Raw genomic sequence first — 22,112 nt, 5'->3', positions numbered from 1 at the left:
CTTTTACAGTATATATGCATTGGTAATTGTTCTTATGTAACAATCCTCTATTACAATAGCTTCAAAGATTTTGATTGTGAATGACTGCTGTAGTTGTTATTGGACATCAATAATCATTCGTGAACTGTTACCAGTCAAGGCTAACTGTTTGACACAGAGGGCAATTATTATCCAACGTTTATTTACCTTTTGGTAATTCAGTGATATAAACGAGATAGTGAGCACAAATACATCAGTATTTATGCAAAATAAAAGGCGCATTGAAGACCGTGTGCTTACTCCAGGAGAATGCAGATTTTATGTGAAAAGCTCATGGAAATGCGACTTCGAGTCTCCTGCAGGGTGCTTCTTGGCTGTGAAGGGTCCTGTATCTATCAGACCTCTACAGGAACCACTGTCATCCATCACTGTCAGTGTTAATATTGTTTCCCTTCACCTCCCAATAGGCAGCTTGTGTTTTGGTTTACAGCATTCATGTTTTCAGACTCGTGTACTCACAGGCCCTCACCTGGCTGTGCTCTGTGGCGTCCCCCTGCCAAAACGCATAAAACTAATTTCAACATTACATGCAGCCGGCATATTAAAACGCCTCTGGTCGAACGCGTCTTTTTCTCTCTTTCTCAAACTCTCTAATGGCTGCCTCCGTGACTTATTATCGTTTGTGTTTTACATTTTCATCCTTGTTTGAAGGTTGCTTTGAAAATTTGACATTTCTTGGATCTGATTCAGTTAGAAAATTAAGATTTGTGCTTCAATTGATTGAATTTTCCACCACCATTACTGTTGCTAGAGTTTCATACTCAAGGGCAGAATTAATAAAAAAAAAAAAAGTGCCTGAAGAAAGTGTGCTTTTTTTCCCTTCAGGTATTGACACCGACTAAAATATTTTGAAGCTTTCGTCTTAAGTGCTGAACGCCCAAGCTGAAAGCTGCAGCGGAAGAAGTCACCCTGTAGTTAGTAAACCAAAATGATAGACATCGTTTAGCCTCTCCTATGTTTATGTGACTGTAGTTTCTGCACTCTGACACTGCTTTCTAGTATTTCTGTCATGAAATGAAACATCACGCTGGAAGAATGAGAACCTTTTTGCGAGTCTTACTGGCTGAGAAGTTGTCGTGTTTTTTTATTTAAGTGCGATCTAACCGGCATCTGTCAAAAACATACGTCAATTTCGGACACGCTGGGTCTGTGTTCCCTCTGGCTTTTCTCCTCTTTTCTGCACCCTTTGACCAATTATACTGCTTTCTGCTTTCAGAAAATGCTCTCATCGCGCCCATTCTGAGTGCCGAAACAATTTTAGTCAGCTCATCCACCTCCTTCCAGCCAATCCCGTTATACATAAAAGTCAAAGTTCACTCTTGAACGCGAACACTTCTTTAATCCTCTAGACTCTGAAGAGTCTTCATCTTTATTAAACTCAACTTTAATCTTTTTCATGGACACTCTAAAGCTACGTAGTTTCAACAGCATGGGAGAAAAAAAAAAGAAAAAAGAAAAGATTATGGATAAGAAAATACAGCCCACTCCCTTGCATCTGTTGGTTGTCCTGGTCACTACACCAGATGTGACTGAGGAAAAAAAACAACATTGAAGTTACAATGTCTGACATGCTCTTCATTGCAGGTTGAGGAAACGGTACATCCTGCTCGAAGCAACAGACAACAGTTTGCCATGTTGCACAGAATGCCATTGAGTGCTGTTATTACAATCACCTGGAAGCACATTTCGACAAACATGACTGTTTTAATGGTTTTACTTCTGCCACGTAAGGGTTGTCGTGGATGCGGATTGATGACACGCGATACTGTCTCACGGGAAAATGGCTCTTGGTTTGATTTACAAGGGGAACTATAGAGAAGTGTACTGTCGAGAGTGCGTGTGTGTGTGTGTGTCTGTATGTGTGTATGAGTACACCAGGCATTACTGATCACAGGAGAGGTGGAGGGTGTCAGACTATAAAGGGGGGAGACAAATGGAACAGACAGTCAGGTGGGAAACAAGGGTACGAGGTAGATTGTGTGAGATGTTTAGTCTGGACTTAAATAGACACAAAGCCTGCATTTATTTCATGGCAAATGGCAGGACGCTTATTTTAATGGACAATAACACAGCAGGAGCAAATTCCCTTGGAGTGTAAAACTGAGACAATAGATGTAGTGTTCGTGCATGGTCGAACAAAAGAACATAAAACCTTTTTGAAAAATGAGAGATAATTCAGAAGCAGAGAGATATTATTCATTCAAGTAATAGAAAATCAAATGTTCAGAGTCTGGCCAGCAACATCGCTGAGCGATGACCCAGATGAAGGTAAAGGAAGATATAGGACCCTTGCGGAGCATGAACGCAGGTGGTGATGGAGGAGGGGGCTGGATGGTTAGAAGGAAAAATGCAGATTATGTCAGAGAGGAAGAGGGTTGCACGCCATGTTTTCTGGAGGTGAAGAACATTCATTTTAAGTCAAAGTATAAAGAGCATAGGATAGAGATCAGCTGTGGAAATATTTGTAGGTAAATAATTACAGGAGTGGAAGTTGACATTTCTTTAATGACGGTATGTGGCAGCTTTATTTCAGCCTGGTATATTCAAAGTGTTATTGTATTTATTTACAAACAATTAGAGGTTACCTGTGCAACCTCTATCAGATCCACTAGTGTGAATTTATGTGCATACAGATTTTTTTGGATTTTATTTATGTGGATGCAAGTAAATGCAGGACAAATGAACTCACTATGAGCTCACTTCATATGCACTAGCTCCTCGCCAAGTGCAAATCAACTCATTAAGCAACATGTAGGCTGTTTTCTTTCAGGATGCAATACGACTGCATCTGTGCCATTAGTTCACAGACCAATGACCGATGAAGCGCATTGTCATTTGCTGAAAAATACACATGGGAAATCATGAGATTATGTTGCATCCAACTCTGAAGTGCACAATAAAGGGACACACACAACAGTTGTGTCAAGTGTTGTCAGGATAAAGGCCATGATGGGATGAACTTTACCAACAAAAAAACATACATTAAAAGCTACCGGGAGCAAAGCAACCAGCCGTTCGCCTTCTTTGGTGGTCTCCCCTTTGATGACCAACCTCTGACAATAGTTTCATTAAAAAGGATACGACAGCGTGTTATTCATTGCTTGAAGCCTTGCTGGCCATCTTGCTGGTGATTGAATTTCCAGATTGTGACTGACATATGATAACGAACTCGCTGAGTCCTTGAGGGCGAAATGAGTCTCTTTGTTGCCTCTGGTTTGTGACTAATTCGGTGCTGTAACAGGAACCTCCCCCTGAGATACAGAGTATTGACAAGTGTTGCGGCCGACATAGGCATGTCAATCTATGACAAGTACACAGATAAGGTTGGAATCGCTGGTGCAGCCTTTTAGCTGTTCCTTCCTTGAGCTGATGGATTTGTTATGGAGCTGGGAAATCATTTGAAGAGGGGCGGAGAGTGCGACATCAATCAAGTAGCTTTTAAATTCACCGCTAATGCCTGAGCTGTCAGGGCCAGACGTACGACCCCCCCCCCCCCCCCCCCCCCCCCCCCCGCCTCCCAAAGAACACTCGTTACTGTACAGCATGGCTCTATTTACAGTTACATTATGGACTTCAGCATTACATTCTGATTAACTGTACACACCTAATGCCGTAGTCCGACTGAAACCACATAAGTATTAAAACTTGAGCCATGCACAACTTTCACAATGACTGTTCCGACACATTCAGCATTTTTCTCTCAACACAATAAACGACTGCAGATTTTTTTGAGTGGTAAGTTTTGTTTCACCCACAGCTCTCATCTTAATTGACTCCACCATGGAGTAAATGAGAAGAAAATGAAAAGATAAATTACTCTAATGGAAGGAAATGGAGTGTGAAGAGACACATTTCTCCCTGTTTTTTTTTTTTTTTCTTCTAAGATGCGGAGCATCAGTAAATTGAAATACAACAAAGATTTGGCATCTTATAGCAGCATGGTTACAGAGGAAAAGGCCATTTTATTAGTAGGCTTTTACACAGTAATGCACAGTCTCATTTCTTGATTATTTGGGGGATGATTCTGGAAAAAAAAAAGGGGGAATTCTGGAGAATTAATTTCTTTGGTGGGGGGGATCTGATGCAGTTAAGCAAAAATGAAAAATTGAGATTCTGAAACGATTTCTTCCCAATTAAAATGCATTCAACCCTCTGCCGCACAGTTCAGATTTGTTCAAGGATGGCCCATTTACCCCCTGCAGCTTAAGTGCTTTACAGTAGATTTCATGCAAATACGAGTGCTGGGTAGCTGTGTGTTTGTTCTGCTCCAGCTTAAAGGTCAGGCCATATGAGCTTCCGAGCACCATTAAGACACAGTTTGCTTAAAGCCTGTCTGAAGGACAATGCTCAATGAACCAGAACAGAGACAGGCCATGATAAATGAAAAGGAAAAGTTATGGTTCCGCTCAATGAAGTCAAAGGGCAGATGGAGGATAAGAGTGCGTCTCATCTCAATATGCTGTTATCCTCCTCACCTCTCAAAAAAACAGACAGACAGTAAAATGAAACTTTGATGCTTTCGAAATTGGAATGTCTGCTCAGTCATGGATGCATTATTGCATTTTTGGATTGTAAATTACTGAGCGAGGAATGAAATGGTGACCTTTTGTTTCTTCTTTTTTTTTTTTTCCCTTCACTCGTTTCCGAATTGCTTGTCCCAGACTTAACTTAATTTAATTTTCTTCGTTTCCCTCCTGCAACATTTATTTTTTCTCTCTTTGTCTATATTTTTCCACTTTCGTGCACCTGTCACACCCACAAGCAAAATTAAATGATCAATTCATTAAGTCGACTAATGGAATCATTTATCAGTTTCACCCCATTATTTCCTATACTCCTTTCCTATCGCTTTATGCAAACCTTGAATCTGCACATACTGCAGGAAGAGCGGGAGCAGGAAACAGGAAATTTTCACCTAAGGTGTTAGGATGAATTTGTGAGTGCAAGCCTCCACTGAGAACCCTGGAAGGAGTCATGTAGAGCGATCTGAAGGCCTCGTATCTGAGCCCAGCGGAAGCCGCTTATTGATTTGCTTGTCTAGTGGCTCTCTGTAATAATAAGGAAATAAAGCCCCTGGATATTAGGAGATTGATGTCAATCAGCGGCCTGCCTCAAGTGTGGCTTGTCCCATCTTATTAGCGCGCTCTCCATGCACTGAGTGTTCACTGATGACTCCATTGATATGCAACTGAAGAGAGGAGGCTGTCTGTTGCCATCTTGAGGAGCATTCCCCCATGATTGCTCACTCTGTCATCTCAGTCAGGATAGACTGAGAAATTACCGTGGATTCCTGGAATATTACGGCTGTACATCCACTGTAAATGTCACCCATAATGAGGTTGGCTGGACACTCTTGATTTGAATCGGGTCTACAGGCTGTAGGACTGCAAACACTCCTCATGATTTTAAACATATTTCTGTGACTATTTCATTAGAGAAGCATAGAATGTCTTGGTTATTCTCTTCATAAAATAGATTTATTTTATTTCAGTTTATCTTTTCATCCATCCGTCATCTGTACAGCTTCAACCCCAGTTAAGGGGAACTTCAGCTGATCCCAGCTGATGTTCTGGGGTAAGGCCGATTTTTCCTCGTAATTTAATTGAAACAGTGAAAGTCCATATATTCTAGTTATTACAAACTGAAATATTAAAATTCTTTTTTTGTGTGTGTTATTGTACATCATTTTAGCTTGTAAGTCATGAAAATACAGTATCTCAAAAATATTCAAAGATTTCATAACAGAAATGTTTCTCTTACTTCTGGTCACCATAATTACAATTACAAAAAATGCTGGAAACATTTACCTATTTTGACATTGTACAAAACACTATTCATTTGTGATAAACTTTGTTTGTCTGGGATTGGATATCCTGGAGGGTATCGTAATGACTTGTAAAATCCACACAAAGCTGATTTTCTGTGCTTTCTGGTACTTTTTGACTCTTTTAAACATCACAAATCATGTAGGAGTTACCATAATGTAAAGTATGCATGCGTAAAGAGGGTTAATGGGTAATAATATGCTTTTCAGTGAAGGAAATGGTTTTCTTTTCACAAGACAGTGCACTTTGCCTTGTTTTCTTTTTACATAATTGGATTTGATTAGACTTCCTCTTATGTTCATTCTGATTAGTCTAACTTTTTAAGTGGTGTTAAAGTTTAAGAAGAGGGTTGTTTTGTCCTTAATGGTGGTTGTAATGAAAAAGGAGGCCACTCATGTATTGTTCTCTTTATATTATTGTATTTAAAGCTGTGCCTGTCCTCACTGTGTCGTACTGAGTGAGCACACACAGAAGGAACATCTTGCTAAGTGAATTTCCCCTGGGATAATAAATTGTATTTTATTGTATTTGTAGCACTACTTAGAGAGAGACAACAGTAATCTCATTCTGTCATGGTAACTACCACCTTTAATTTATGAATTAGCTCTAATTAACCAGGAACCGCGTTGTGTGATGTGATGCAGTTTTAGACATTAGCTCCTGGGTGTGCGGCACAGTTTCTACTTTCAGCTTTTGGCTCTGCAGAACTAAATGAACTTTAAATGAGATGCAGGGAAACAGAAGCCTCTGCGATTGTTAGCGTCTGTCGTCTCCTTGTGATTTATCTCAAATCTTGTCACGAGCTTTGTCGCAGGATGACTTGATGCTACTTGCTGGTGTGTCAAGGGTTATGATAGCATGACACCCATTTTGTGAACCTGACAGAGCACATCAGGATCACTTTGTTCTGAGAGCTCACTGGTTGAGCCAGCACACGACAGCAGATTTATAACTGGTTGGAGTCCTTCAAGCACAATAAATGTAAATAGGTTGTCAGCAGAGTGTGATTTCTTTTTTCACTATGTATGGAAAAGTGCAGGGCTCGCCTATTTTTTCTTTAATGGAAAAAACAAAACAAACCAAAAAAAAAACAATGATTGGCAGAAGTTGTCATTTTTCTCAGTCTCTCAGCAACAAATGAACAAATTTGCACATTGCTATTTAGAAGCTTGTTGTCGCTCCATAAATATTTCACATCTTGTGTGATTTAAAAAATAAAAAAGAAGCTCAATTTAGTTTCACATTATACTTCAATAAAAAAATGCAAACACTGCAATCAAAATAAAAAAATAATGTGCTTTAACTGTCAAAAGTAAAATGCAAATAGCAGGAATCCAGCAAAGTATTTGTGGTAAAAGCAGAACAGAGTGTACATATAATATAAATGTCATCAAATTATACCAGAGATTTACAACTTAATTTCAACTTCAGGAGAACGTTGGGCCTGTAAAAATGATATGTGTGCACACGCATGTGGAAGCTGATTTACTAATGAGGCTTAAGGAGGATCACATCTGACAAGCCTGCAAAGTAACACACACTATCGATTTAGCACGTTTGCCTTCATGAATAAAGAATATCGAGTCCGTCTCACTGATTGAGCTGGAATTTATAGTCATAAATTAATGCAACACAGACTTAGTTTATCTTTGTGTCTGTTTTTAAAAAAACCAAATCTGCTCAGCCTTCAGCAGAGAGGCTGCTGTTATTTCAGTGAGAGGCTTTTCACCAGCTCGCCCACAATTACTTGTTTACATTTTTATTATAAGACATTTTCTTGAGCTGTATTTGCTTTTATTTTGTGCTTGTGGGGCCTCTGTGTGCCATCCGATCACTCCGTGGTGAACCAAATAAGCACAAAAATATTTTTTTTGTAATTTTAACAATAAATCAATTCCAGACATATCATAAACATACTGTATACAAAATACAGATGTATACAAAAACGGATTTGAATGCATCTATACGTACTGTATTTACACCTATTTACTTTGTGCATCCACACACATGTATACATAATTACCGAAATACACATCCACACAACTTATGGAAATTAGTAAATCTATATTTTATGAAATACATATACAAAAATAAATAATCTATACCCATGTACCATGCACATATTGGTAATTCAACATGTCTGAAAAGGGGTAAGAGGAGTGATACTGTCTGATTTTTCCAGAGTAAATGGAAAACCATGATTTGAATACTCCGGTTTTCATGCAATGTCACTCATAGTTTGATTTTAAGACAAACACCCAAAGCCTATTTGCTTTGTACACAATGTTAGTAAACAAAACAGATCTATTTTTTTAACTTAAAAATGATATGCAAATCTATATGATACGCAAACCCATAAAGAAAATATTCGTTCATCCCTTCCAACAAATCACACCCTGATTGATGCATTAATTCACATGAATTTTAGATGGAGCTAGTTTTAACTGCTTTATTAGAGGAAAATTGATTAATAGTATTACCATGGATTAATTTACGAGCTATTTTCATCAATAATTCATTTGTAAGAACTCTGTAAATAAAGAGAAAGGCCCACACAATTACACAAATCACTGGTTTGTAAAAGAAAAAGGAAAAAAAAAGAAAAGAAAAGAAGAACCTTGGTTTAGCCCACTAATCAGCTGCACCTCAAAATTATTGAAAACCACATTGAAATCATTAAAATCATGAAAGGAAAAAGCTGTGATTTGAAAAGAAAAAAGCTGCACATGTTTTGAGTTACGCAAATAATGATTGTTCCCTGAAACCTCAGCTGTAAACACCCAATTAACGCTCAGACATCAGAACAATGTGGCAGCGGTGCCTCTCGCCTCTGTAATCACCACAGTGAGGTCTCCAACCTGTACACATTGATCGCGTATTGATCAGTGTATGAGAAACTCTGGTTTAACCCACTTCTTCACTCTTACTCTCCACACTCACTCGATATTCTGACTGAAGGGCAGCAACTGGATGTTCAAAATCTGCCCAATACAGATAGAGACAGAGCGGAAGGCAGAGATAAGAAAACAGGAGGTAGAGTGTAGTTACTACACTCCTGCAGCAATAACAATTTAACATACAGTGTGCGTCTGTGTGTGTTGCAGATTCCTCTGTACTTACAGTTATATTGTGGGGGGGGGGGGGGGGGGGGGGGGGGCAGCTTTATATACTCCAGTCATTTATGAAGACCTTCCTTTACACTCTTTATTCTCTCTGGTAGTGAGACATGTCAAATATGCTTAGTTCGCCTTTAAAGCGTGGTTTAGGCTGCTCTTGTTGTGACAGAATAAGGCTACAAGGAAATGTTCCTCCTCCATCTTAGAACATCAAAAGATCTTTGAATTGCTTCTGTCGCCGAGGAAGATGAATGTGGCGTGTTGTCGCGTCTGTCAGTAAAATATAAAACCATGTGTCAATTCTGTCAGCTCGGGAGAGGCTTTGTAACAAAATTGTTTACTCTTCCCTTTGAATGGCCTGATCAAACTTTTATTAGCGTGCCGGCTGGTGGTAAAACTACTCTGCATCAGCAAAATGCTACACGGGCGTGCAACTACTTTACAAGTTTTACGAGCAAGGCAGAGCTTCCCCCCTCATAGCTGAGTCCATTTTCACGTCAATTCAGACACTATTCCTCATTTAAAACCTTGATTCATGTTTGCTGCACTCAACAACCCTGCCAAAGAAGATTTTTGCACGGCGAACGCTTTAAATTAGATCTTCAGACTTGTGAACTGTATTCATTCATTCATTCATTCATTTATTTCTGAATTAAAAAAAATTTAAAGCAAGAGAAACTTATTATTTCAACTCGTTATTTCAAATATGTTAATTGAGTCCTTCGTCCACACTCTTTTCTGATGAGTTGTAACAGCAATAAAGAGCATTTTAATCTCCATAGACTTATAATCAACCTCTCCTATGGGTTAGGCTCTGAGTCTGCGTTCATGGAAAGGTCACTCGATTGCATCGCTAGAAGGTTACATTATTATCATTTCTACCATCACTTGTGGTTTTCACTTCTCGGTTCTACTAGTCACACAGCAGTACAAGAATTTGATGTTTCAGGAACACATTGTGAGAATATGATTTTTAGCACTGCACATTAATGAAATAGTTGTAAGGCCTGTTGATCAGTATTGAGTGAAGGACGCATCAGTCCTGCGGTACGAAGGATTAACACATGGAGTCAGACAAGCCAGGCCTCAAAGGAAGGAACAATTAGTCTGCTCACATATATAGTATTCATCTAGTATATTACAATAATTACAAGCACATAATATGTGTTTCTCTAACCACACACTGATGGAACATTTAGATTTGATCACTCAGATTATAAACACATACGCACAAAAAAATCTGTGAGATGGTTCTCCCACAGGTCGCCGCCTGGCACCTCAAGGGCAAATACGTAAGCAGAGATAACAGACAGAAACTCATTAGAGTCCAGAGACTCACACTGGGAGTCTGTGTATGTTTGTGTGTGTGTGTCTTGACTCCTTGTATGAACCCCCTGACTGCCTTCTGAGGTCAAATGAAAACAACAAGTACTCACACCCACTGGATCAGACTGGTTCTGTAGTGTCACATGGTCCCTCCTTTGCATGGATGGATACTCACAAAGATTGACAAGACTGACAGGATGATGTAGATAATTTGCATGTTAGAGACTCCCCCTCCAAGAATAAATGTAATTGACCCCATTCTCCAGGACTCTTCTGCTCTCATCTTATGTGGCGTTGACAGTCCTTTGCCAAGTTTGAACGTGCGTGATGTGCATGCACCCTGATGAGAAAGTAAACATCAAGTTGAGACCGAAAGCATCTTCTGGAATGTTTTCCCCGCATCAAACCAGAACACGCTAATAGATTGGAATCAAGCAGGCATAGAAAACGGACTGAACATCACTTTGGAATTTCATTTATCACTGAATGTCAAGCATGTTGACCATGAGGAGCATTTGAGATAGGCTACTGCAAGCTGATCTCTGAATAACGTTTCTTAAATAATCTTACATCTGTTTTGGATTCCTGCTGAGGCTTTTTCATCCCTTTTGGAGAGCGGTAATGGAAACACTCACATAGGGATATCTCACTCATTTGCAGCCTGTGTCAACAACATCCTTTCATCTACGAGCGTGAAAAACCGCGCTGGCAGCTACTCTGCCTCATTAAGACATACTGTCACCCCAAATGCAAGCTAATTAAGGTGTCAACGCTGATGGCATTGTTTCATGTGTACATGCACATAGGCATGTGGGAGGATAGCACTATTATTTTCAATATTTAGTTTATCCATAATGCATTCTGTATATGAAAAAAAAAAAAAAACTTTTTTTTTGATGGACACATTTGATCTTGAGGTAATATGATGAGAGTTTTTGAAAATCAGATAGGGGGCTGTTTAACTGTGCTTTAATTTAAACGACAGCCAAAGGTTGATCAAAATATTTTCAACACACACAAATCTAATTATCACAATAGTGACAAACCTTCCAGGAAAATGACAAAAGAGTCATAAAGGACTCTTTGTTGTAATCTGAGTGTGTCTCAGCTGGGAAATACTTGGTAATTTCATTATTTCTTAAAAGCTTGCTGAGCTAAGCTACAAGAAAGATCTTTCTTTTCTTTTTTTTTGCTCATGCTCATTCTATGTGGTGCATTTTGCACAGGGGAGAGTAATTCATTAGTTTTCCCCAATCAGCTAATGTGAAGAAAATGTATCAGATAATGGTGAAAATATGGCCCTTTTGGACTCACAGTGCAGCAATTTGACTTTAAAATGCACTGGCGGGGCACGAACTGATTGTCTATCTGCAGCTGTTAAAAGCTATGCTAATGTTTAAAGCGACAAATGGCAGAGGTTAGTCTCCTCAGTTGGTTTTTTCCCACTCTTTCTAAGCAAAGGGCATCTTTTCTTCTACTTTTTTAGGAGGCTGTCGGTAATTTTAACATGCACTGATATGCATTGAATGGTTTATTTCAACTTGTATATACATATTAGATATTATTTCATCAGGTACGATGGAGTGACTTTTCCTCACATTCTTCCACACTGAGTATACATACATACATGCATGCATGGGACTGAACTACTAAAGGTTTACATGTACAGTATAAATACAAACATGATGTTGCACACACACACGTTTGGAGGTTGATGTACTGAGAAGGAACACACACTATCAATCCAGCGCGTTTGCCTTCATGAATATGGAATATTGGGTGTGTTTTCCAGATCCTGCAAAATCCTGGGAGGAGTTTTTGCTAATAGATGAATATACAACGTGCAATGTGATTTACTACCTCTGAAAAAAAACATTTGTATTATTTATGATTGCCGCACATTCTGTTCAAAAAGGAGGAGCTCAGCTGGTTCGCCACAACTTTTGTTTGGTTAAATTATTATAAGGTATTTTCTGCGAGCATTAAATTTTGAGTTTGTGGCAGGTCATTTCCCATATCGCATCGTTTTGTTTGCAGTTATTTGTAATTGTAACATTAAACAACTTCGATAATACATTTTAAATCATGAATTTACAATTGACACGTAACATCTCACAAAACACAAACCCAATGTGGAGTCCATTTGAAAGAGTGTTCGATTTAGCAAGCTTAGTACAGTATCATACTCTATTGCACTGTATCCAAATCAGGGTCATCGGTAGCTCACCATTAGTTTAAGAAAGAAAAAAAAAAAGCTGTTCCCGATGGCCTTCACAGAAAACAACAACAACACACACAAGCTAATGATGAGCTACTTTTTCAAAGGAACTATGTGTGTGAAAAAACATTGCTATTCATCCTAGGTCACTGAAATGTTACAAATAATTCACTTATTGTAATAAGGCGTCTAAATGGGAATCGTCTATCTGGGAATCGTCTAACTGGGAAGCGTCTAACTGAGATGAAACCCTCCTTCGCATTCACGCCTATATGAATTCACTAAATCTATAAGGATGTCTTTTAACTGTCTAAGGAAACTGGAGTTCCCAGTTATAAAGAAAGAAAAAAAAATGAATATATATATAATGAATTACTTTACTTTAATCTTGCAGGGATTTTCATGTCATCTAAACTATTTGTGTTTTATATAAATCGGATCAGCTTTGCAGGGACAGTGAAAAAAGGAGCAAATATTGTCATGGTTTTGCCTGTTTAAAATAGATGGGATTTTTACCGACCAGAGATTAAAAAAAAAAGAAAAAAAAGAAGAAACTCAGCAGGAATCAGGATATACAGTACCACATAGACCAGAGATGGGAAGCACATCCCCCACCCAATGCCCTCTAGCAAATTGCAAAATGCTGATATTGACTGATAAGAAAGATATCACAAAGACAGAGGTAGCCAACATGTTCAGCTTTAATTTCTTCAAGTGTTTACTTTCACTATCACCTTGAAATTATGTCCCATCCACTGATGGCGAGTTATCATTTCATCAAATATCAAAAGCATCTGCCCGCGGTTGTCTATCTGTGAATGTTTCATTAAAGCTCAGTCACCTTTTTTTAACGGATTAGCGGTGTCATTGACAAAACAGCAAAGAGACTGTGCTGAACATACTGTGCGGTTGCTTTTACAGTGTAAGACTGCAGGATGGATGTTAAAAGCATGCGGCAGAATCAAGTATCTCTACTGATGTAGAATAATTATTTTATGAACGTTGGATGCATTTTCCTCCATTGATTTGTTGTTGAGAGAATATTTTCAGGGGAGGGGGATGAGTATACCGACCAGCAAAAAAAGGCCTGAGTAAAACATGCATGGTATTTTTATTTATTTTTTATCTAACGGTACTAATACTACTTGGTGTTAATTTCTCTGACGTTTCACTGCCTGTGGGGTGTGTGATTGTGGGATTTGCCTTTGATAAACTTTCTCTTTCTACAAGCCACAGCTCATGACTGTTGGTATCAATGGGGTACAGAACCATAAAATAATGTCCTTCACAGTATTCTAATTAAAAGTGAGCGACACACCATGTCATCTCGCAAAAAAAAAAAAAACCCAAAAAACCCAACAGACTTTAACAGTGGGACTGCATCCTTCACGGTCTTATAAAGCGTATATTGCATCTTGCTAGTATGACTGATATATCTCAATCATTTAGACATATTTATGACTATTAAAGCTTCCGAAATGAATGCTATTAAGGATTATAATAAGCCATCATCCCTTTCTCCGGAGCCACAAAAAACACAACGCACACACACTTGTACATGCATAATGAACTGATTAAATTAGCAGCGAAATATGTGTGGAAGAATTATACAAGAGGACAACCCCTCACCTCATTAGGCTTAATTTTGGAAGATTATAGGCTTGCAGAGTTGATGGTTCTATAATGAAACTGTCAAAAAGACGTAGTACTCTCTCATACTGCACGTTGCTTTTGGAGTTCAGTGGAGTGTAATATTTTGCTTAATGTAACCAGATTGTGTTTTTTTTTCTTTTCTTTCTTTTTTCTTTTTCCTTTTGCTCTCAGGTCCAAAAGAAAGAAACGGCATCAGTAAGAGAACACTGGGGCCTGACAGGGAGCTCTTCACACACATATCCACACAGGACACCGAGAGTGAAGTCCATGCAGTCACCACGGCCTCACCAGTGAACATCCCCAACCACCAGCCTGTCCTCAGGGGCCTGCTGCTTCACGACCACCTACTTACGAGGAACTTTCAGGGCGACCAGCATTACTTCAGGAAGGATGGCTCTGTGGCTGCGTACCCCACCATGCCAGGTTATGTGTCGGCTCCAAACGCAGGAGACTCTGTCACTCAACTTGTGTCCCATGAGGATGCCCCGGCCTTCTCAGACATTGCCACTACAGCCACTGCGGCCGCTACCTCCCCACTGACGACATTTTCTCCCACGACTCCCGGGTCACCCATGTCCTATCCTCCAAATAAGTCATTGAAGGCAAAGACCAGTGGAGCAGACAAGGTAGAGCCAACAACTGACACCCTCACCACACAAGTGACCCTGAAAAATCGAGGTCCTGGAAGTGGAAACGTCCCTGCAGCTTCCGTATCTTCATGGGGAAGTCGGTCTCAGAGTTGGGGCGGTCTTCCACCGGAGGCCACGCCTGCGCCCGCCTCAGTGAGGGCGGAGAAGGGGGCGGTGAGGGAAACCATCCTGAAAAACAAAACCAGCCCGGATCCTCTGACTCCCAAGTTAACTTCATCAACTCAAGGAAAAGGTGTGACCACAACCTCCACGACCGTCATTACGACCACCACCATCACCACAGTGCAAACATCAGGTAGGCGTCATCATGTGGACACAACCTTTGAATGACTGCTTTTTTTACCCACCGAAAATTGGAAACTGACCTAGAAAGTCCCCCTCAAAAAATGTAATGCAAACATCCCAAAGGAGGAAGAAAAAAAAAATTAAGCATCTGTTTCACTCCTGATCATTTGGCATTCTGCACACATCCATCCATCTCTCCACTAGAGATTACAGAGTTGCTCATGTGTCAAAAACAATCTCATTTTTTTTCTTGATGTGTCCTGCCTGTCCTTTCCACTGGCCACAGAGGGCTGAAGGCCCAGATGAGCGGTGTTGGAGGGGATATCTGCAGAGATAGTTAGAGGGTTGAGGGGGCAGAAAGACACAGGTGGGCTGTCAGAGAGATCAGTGGTCCGGGAAAAAAGGAATCACTTGTCATTTTACTGTCTCCCACAGAGCCGTGCGGTCTGAATTTCACTGACCCTGAGGGTAACATCGAAATCCTACAGCAACTTGACTCAGGAGTAGAGTGCAACTACCTGATTACTGTCTACCTGGGATACGGCATTGAGGTCCAGGTCAGTGCTGAACGCTCACAGTGATGTTGTGCGTAATTTGAAACTACGCATTTCGTGAAATGTCTTTTTGTAAAAAGTTCAAAGTTACATTGGAAAACTTGACTAGGCTGCTTATGAAGCAAAAATAAAATAAAAAAATAAAAAGAAGCTTTAAACACAAATCTGAAGTTCAACTTCTGGAGAAAACACACTTTTTTATTTATTTGGTCTGCACCAACTGTGATTAGGCAGGATTATTAAAAAGGTACTGTGTGTTGCTATTTGCTATCGCCACACTGTGTTTCAGCTGGCAGGGGGCTGCAGGTTGAGTGCTGGAGATAATTACTGCTGTGCTGATATTTGGTACAATAGCACGACCTTGAGTGTGATATTGCTTTTATTCCACATTTGCACAAATTGGTCAAAAGGAAAAAGGAAACAGACTTTTTTCTTTGGTCGTTTGTTTTGTCTCCACCAACAAAAAATGGTGCTGCCAATAAACCACAAAAAGGGTTTTTGCCAAATAACACAAAAGCACATTTATTTGTTGCTGTGTTTCTACATGAACTTAGATTGAGCGCCTTTGAATCGTCAGCATTTATTCCCGCATTTCTGGAAATTATCTCATCCAACTGAATTCTTTCTTTGGAAAATACATACAATAGATTGCTTTATTGGTATTTATCATGCCTCTGATGCTACAGAATTAGCAATAATAAACATTTTAAAATGGAAGAAAATATGGTTTGCATGTGGAAACACGTGAGTGACAAAAACAAACCAAAAACTAAATTATACTGAGCTTAAAAGCCTACAGAGCAGCTGGGAAGTGCATAATTGACATGAGGATGTCCCCAAAATGACAATGGTTAATCAACAAATATTAATTATACCCGTGTGGACGAGAGGTGTGCTGTTTGAGGCGATATAAAGCACTTCTTAAACACCACAATATTGCAAAGAAGTATATTAATGCTGTATGAGTGCCGACATATTTTGGATTAATTTCAGCTCACAGTGTTTGCTGGTCTTGTGTGGGTTGACAGAGATAGGCAGACAGTGAGTTTCTGGGCTGGGTGGGTGGATGAGGGCACAAGTGACGCCGTCTGTCTCAGGTTGAATGTTTGCTTGGTAAGTCTTTTCACAAAAGGTTATAAAAATTAACTGTCAGTGTGCGCGTTCTCTGGCATTTGCAATTCCTCAAACGCCTCATTTACCACTGGAGACTTTAAAACGTGTGAGCTTTGTCTTGCTGCCTCTGGAGGGCTAAGATAAGTCTTGACAGAGTATATGTTTGCGAGTGTGCTTCTCTCCCAAAGCTTCCACTGGGCAACTTAAGTAAATCTCGAACCATTTATAAAGCACACACTCACTTACCTGCACATGTGCATGCATACCTACTCATGCATTTGATGTATCAGCTCCTAGTTTTCACAGCTTCACCGGCGCGTTTGGGAGAATTTCCCTTCCTAGAATTAAAAAGTGCAATCCTATAAAGGAGGGGTGGAGGGGGAAAAAAAAAATCCATATTTTATTCACACATCAAGCAGGGCTGATAAAGAAAGAGGAGGAAGCCGTGTGGTTCAACACCGACATGTGAACAGATGGTGGGTGGGGGGTAGGGGAGGGGGAGGGCGCAGTCTCCTTGCCTCCTACAGCTAAACTGATAGTCATCTGATGGCAAACTATACAGACAATTGCTTGGCACAGCTGAAGAGAATGAGGAGCCAAGGTCCCCCGTTCCTTGGGAACACAAAGTGAGTAAAGATGAAGCGATAGAATTTGAAATCAAGCATGTGTCACGCCTCTCATCGGCTGTGTGTGAAGCTCCTCTTCCTGGAGGCTACCCAGGTTTCAAGGTTGTAAAGGCACAAAAGTGACCACGGAGGAGCAGCACGCATGTAACACATAGTGCCGGCAAAAGTCATTTTGCCACACAGTTTTAATCTTTGAGTATGCACATTTCTTCGTCTTCCCGCTTCCAACAATTTACATATATAAAGCTGTGTCTGATTTGCAGCATTGCAGCTGCAGTTACACCAGCACCCAGAGATTAAAGCCAATGAAGCCTGATGGGCTGCAGCTTTCCCATTTTTCCTCAAGTAGTGAGTGACAGGACACTTGTGACTCCCGTGTGCTGTTGAGAACAGTGTGACCAAGCAGCAAATACTTCAGTTTGCAGCAAAAGTCTTTATTTTAATTACACAGATAGATCAACTGGAAACCCACAGTTCAAGTCAATGTCTGTCTTTGGAAAACTCCTATAATTGAATATGCTCAGTGTTTGCAATCTCAAAGATTTAAAAAAAAAAATAAAAATCCTTAATGCTGGGGTCTATATTTATATTTAAGTTCAGAGGCCACATACAATTTGATTCTGAATGGACCATACAATTAAGATTATAGCCTGATAATGTATACCAATAGTCTCCTCTTTAATGCAAAGAGCTCTGAGTGTATGATTGAAAGTCTACAATTGATCAAATTTTGTTCTTAAACCAAGTTGGGATTATTAAAGATTAACTCAATGTTGACATGTTATTTCAAACAGTGCTTCCTGGTATGAAGGTACAGTCACATTTCTAAACATGCAAACTCCAATAAGGATTTTATATTTTTCTTTGCATCTAAACATGCTCTCCAAATCTGCCTAAAGATCTGAACCCCTATCTGCCACAGCATTTCTATTCAGTTGGAAAAATAATGTGTCACTTCCCAGAGCACACAGTTTTCCACAGCCTTTAATCCAACATGCATGTTTTCACAAAGTCACCCTCACAGTGTGGCTTTGATACTAATGCTTCTTCGCTGGCAATGAGGTGACTAACACTGATCTCTCCGCTCGGGTCCTGGCATTGTGTCATGTCTTATTCAATTTTAAAGAAACAAATTCAAAAAGCTAGTGACCTCAATTAAAGGTATGTTTTTTGGAGGTGTAATTTTGATACTTTGTGAGGTCTTTCTAGGATCGTAAATGGATGAGCAGGTGCTCCATGTTTGATGTTCATTAAGTAAAAGAAAAAAAAAAGAAAAAAGATTTATTCTGGCCTCGATTTCCTTTATCTGCTTCACTAGCTTGTTTGTTATCCTCACAGTGTTTTCCTGGAGTGATCACACCTTTTTCTTTTGTCATTTGACAGTTTTTAGGTTTGTGACAATAACTTCTTTCTTTTTTTTTCTCTCCCTGTTCTGTTAGACACACAAAAGCAAACACCCCAGGTTAAATGCTCTCAGTCGTCTTTGATTGTCTCGTTATTGATATCATTTCACTGTGCCGACCATTAGTATGAATGCAGAGGCTGAATGCTTCACACCTCCAAGTAGAGAAGCTGTAGGAGGGACATTATACTTGAAGTGCGTGTTCTTGTTTTGGCAGCCGGCCTTCATTATAGAGGGATGTTATCATTACAGCAGGCAGTTCAGCGGTTTGCAAGGGCAAAGGAGGGAAATTGGATGAAAGAAATAATGTGAAGGACAGTTATGGGAGCTGCAATAAATATAAATATTGATGCTGTATAGCTATGGTTCACTAAAACACTATAAAAAGATACAGTGTCATTTACAGAATCCAGAGACTCTGGTAGGCAGCATTCAAAAAATATCTCAGAGATTGGTGGCGAATAAATAAGAAAGATCAGGCCCTTTCTGTGCTCATTCAATACTTCTTTCAGCAGTGTGGGAGAGGAAAGATAAAAAATGTATCATGAGAAAAATACTGCTCTTAGACTGACTGTTCAACCTCTCTGACATCTTACATTGCACTGGCACATCTGCAGATTCTGACTGCAAAAGGGGTTTTATTTGCAGAACAGTTGTGCTAATTTGGAGTCTGATACAACGGAAATGTTTCGCATTCAATCAAGAAATAAAAAGTCACTCAGTTTACTTCTTGTGATTTCCTTAACTTCCTCTTTTTTTTTTTTTTTTTTTTTCAAATTAAATTCTGCCAGATCCCGGCTTTTTGACGAATGTCTTGATTTCCTCTTTGTGTTACCACAAAGTCATGTTGAATGCATTTCAGATGCATCATTATATTTCTATGGCGCTTGACACACTGGTTCATCCGTTCCTAGAGAAATGCCACAATATCCAGCAGAAAAGAGTCGAACTTCTGTCTGAATTGAGCACGAGAGGTGCAAAGTGGAAAAATAAATGAAAAATGTAACTCATTGCCACATGTATTGTGCAGTATTTTAAACTTTAACAAAAATAAAGCTGTTTCTTTGAGGATTGTAATTACACACTGGGCCCATTAAACACTTTAAACGTTTGTCTTTTTGATGGTTCAATATAAACATCAGTTCTCACAGAAACTACAGAAAATAAAACTGAGATGTAACGTTTTGTTTTTTTTGTTTGTTTGTTTGTTTTTTACAATATCAAGAACAGGAACATTACTTAAGTTATATCAACTCAAGTATCACACTTCTCCTATTAGTCAAATTAAAATGTAAATTTTTTAATTATCCGGGAACATTTCTCTTGCGACCTGTCTAAATATAATGAAATCCTCTATCTTTTTGTTGTGAAATGTATTTTCTAGTAGATATTGATTTCTTTTTTAAAACAAAGAAATAAAACCTAATAAATGGAATTTAAAATAGTTTTTTAAAAAAAATTTTTTTATACATTATCTAAAGTGAATGCCACATAAATTATAAAATAAACTTGTAGCACCAGCATGCCTCTGGTGATGCTGTTGTTGCTATGGATACCCATAGCTAATAACAACAGCAGCTTTTAATGTTAAACGACCGCATTTGAGATCATCAATAGCATGAGTTCTGGCATTGATAGCAACTTTGAATGGGTTTCAAGATGGAAATCTTTTGAACAGACAATATCCAGTTAGATTCAAAGCCAATACACATCTGCTCCTTTCCAAGAAGGTGAGCTATTTCGGGGGATTTTCTCATCAATTCAGAAAACAGTAGGATTTTATATGCATTTAAACTGCTTTTTCGAAACTCTGGGATTGTATTTCACCACGGGTTGTGATGTTGTGTAGATAGCGGCAATGTGCAGATCACTTAGCTACTCTTCAGATGCTAAATGGCAAAACTATGATCTGCAGGGGGGGATTGTACAAAAGATGTAAAGAATTGATTCCAGCTTGACAATATCAGCTGTTTCGTTAAGGATAGCAGTGATGGATGACTTGAAAGCCGTAGCAGACGGTAACATTACAGACAAAAGGTTAATTTCATGGTACACTTACATCATTTCTTTTATGTTGTGGAAACTTGCATAAAATATAAAGGAGTTTGGATGTGGTGATTAATTACTGTTAATAAAGATAGCCTTTTAAGTTTTATCTAAGCCCATATAAAAACGGCTATCTCCTTCATTAGTCTCTGATGACAATTTCTGCGAATATTTTACATTGGGTCGGCCTTACAGGTGTGTAGCCTTAAGGTGTCAAAATAGAGTTTACAAAGTCATCACAGAAGACAGCCTCTTTTTTTCATCCCCACTATATAAATACACATGAAAGTGCTTTTTTGGACCAGTGAATTGGTGATATCCAAGACACGTCTTATTTTTACACCCATCTCGTCTTCTCCGCCACAGTCACTTTTGCAATAAGCTTTTAGTGGAGGACAGATGGAGGTTTTCCAGAACTGGGCTGTGGCATTAAAGTGCTTAAAATCTGCTTTTTATTTGATCAAATAAATCCAGCGAGTTAGCTCGCTATCAGCTCTTTCCAGGGCCATCTGTCTCCACTGCTCACTGATCTACCGGCCTGGGTCTCAAGGAGTTACCATCTGAGGCTCTGCGAAGGTTGTCCGCACTCTGTTTCATGCCATGTCTTGTACTCTCGCTTGAAGAGAAAGTATTGCGTGGGAAGCGCTGGTTAATATGTTTCAGGGGTTAGAAACCTAGACATGGCCAATTTCTCTCACAGCCACAATGACTGATTACAGTCGTGTTTCCATTTACTGACAGGCTTAAAGCAGCGTCGTTGAAGAAGATGTTGGAAAAGGATTTGAGGTCAATACTGTATATCTCATTTTTCTTTTGCTTTTTCTCCACTCTTCCAGCCCTTTGATCCTCACTCCTTATTTTTTTTTTCCCCATCTTACGGTTGGTGATTGGGTTTTTTTCTATCTGTCTCGCTTCTTGGCTCAAAAATCCCCAAAAATATTTAGAATTATTGAGCTGAAATTTAATGAGAAGACAAATTACTGCTCTCTGCTTAATAGTACTTTATTTTCCACAATTAAAGGCATTTGATAATTTATTCGATTCATACTGTTTCGCGAAAGCTAAAGATCATAACAGGACTTTAGTTAATGAGCAAAGATTGCTCAGTAAATAAAAAAGAATAGAATGGAATAATAGGATAAGTGTATTTGTAGCCGAGCTGAATGTGAACTATCTTTAAGATGAAAGAAAAAAAACAAAACTCACTTGTGTTTTGTTTGGTAATTGAAGCTTATAAATATCAAACAAAGGCCTTGGGT

At 39.2% G+C, this 22,112-nt stretch overlaps 1 protein-coding gene across 3 annotated transcripts in view; it reads left to right on the top strand.

Annotated features, from left to right (window-relative positions):
• The window catches only part of LOC308122062 (seizure protein 6 homolog), a gene marked incomplete at its 3' end in the record, with an annotated part of 105,685 nt that overhangs the window by 39,658 nt on the left and 43,915 nt on the right, over positions 1 to 22,112 (top strand). For all 3 annotated transcript variants that reach the window (XM_080483683.1, XM_080483684.1, XM_080483682.1), the window contains exons 2-3: positions 14,349 to 15,122; positions 15,548 to 15,669. In XM_080483683.1, the coding sequence (XP_080339809.1) occupies positions 14,349 to 15,122; positions 15,548 to 15,669 (896 nt within the window). The remainder of the gene's footprint in view (positions 1 to 14,348; positions 15,123 to 15,547; positions 15,670 to 22,112) is intronic.

Source organism: Lipophrys pholis (genome assembly GCF_963383615.2).
Source record: "Lipophrys pholis genome assembly, chromosome: 16".
In the NCBI taxonomy this organism is placed as follows: Eukaryota; Metazoa; Chordata; class Actinopteri; order Blenniiformes; family Blenniidae; genus Lipophrys; species Lipophrys pholis.
Note: the sequence above shows the minus strand (reverse complement) of the source record. Positions and strands in the feature narration are given on the sequence as shown.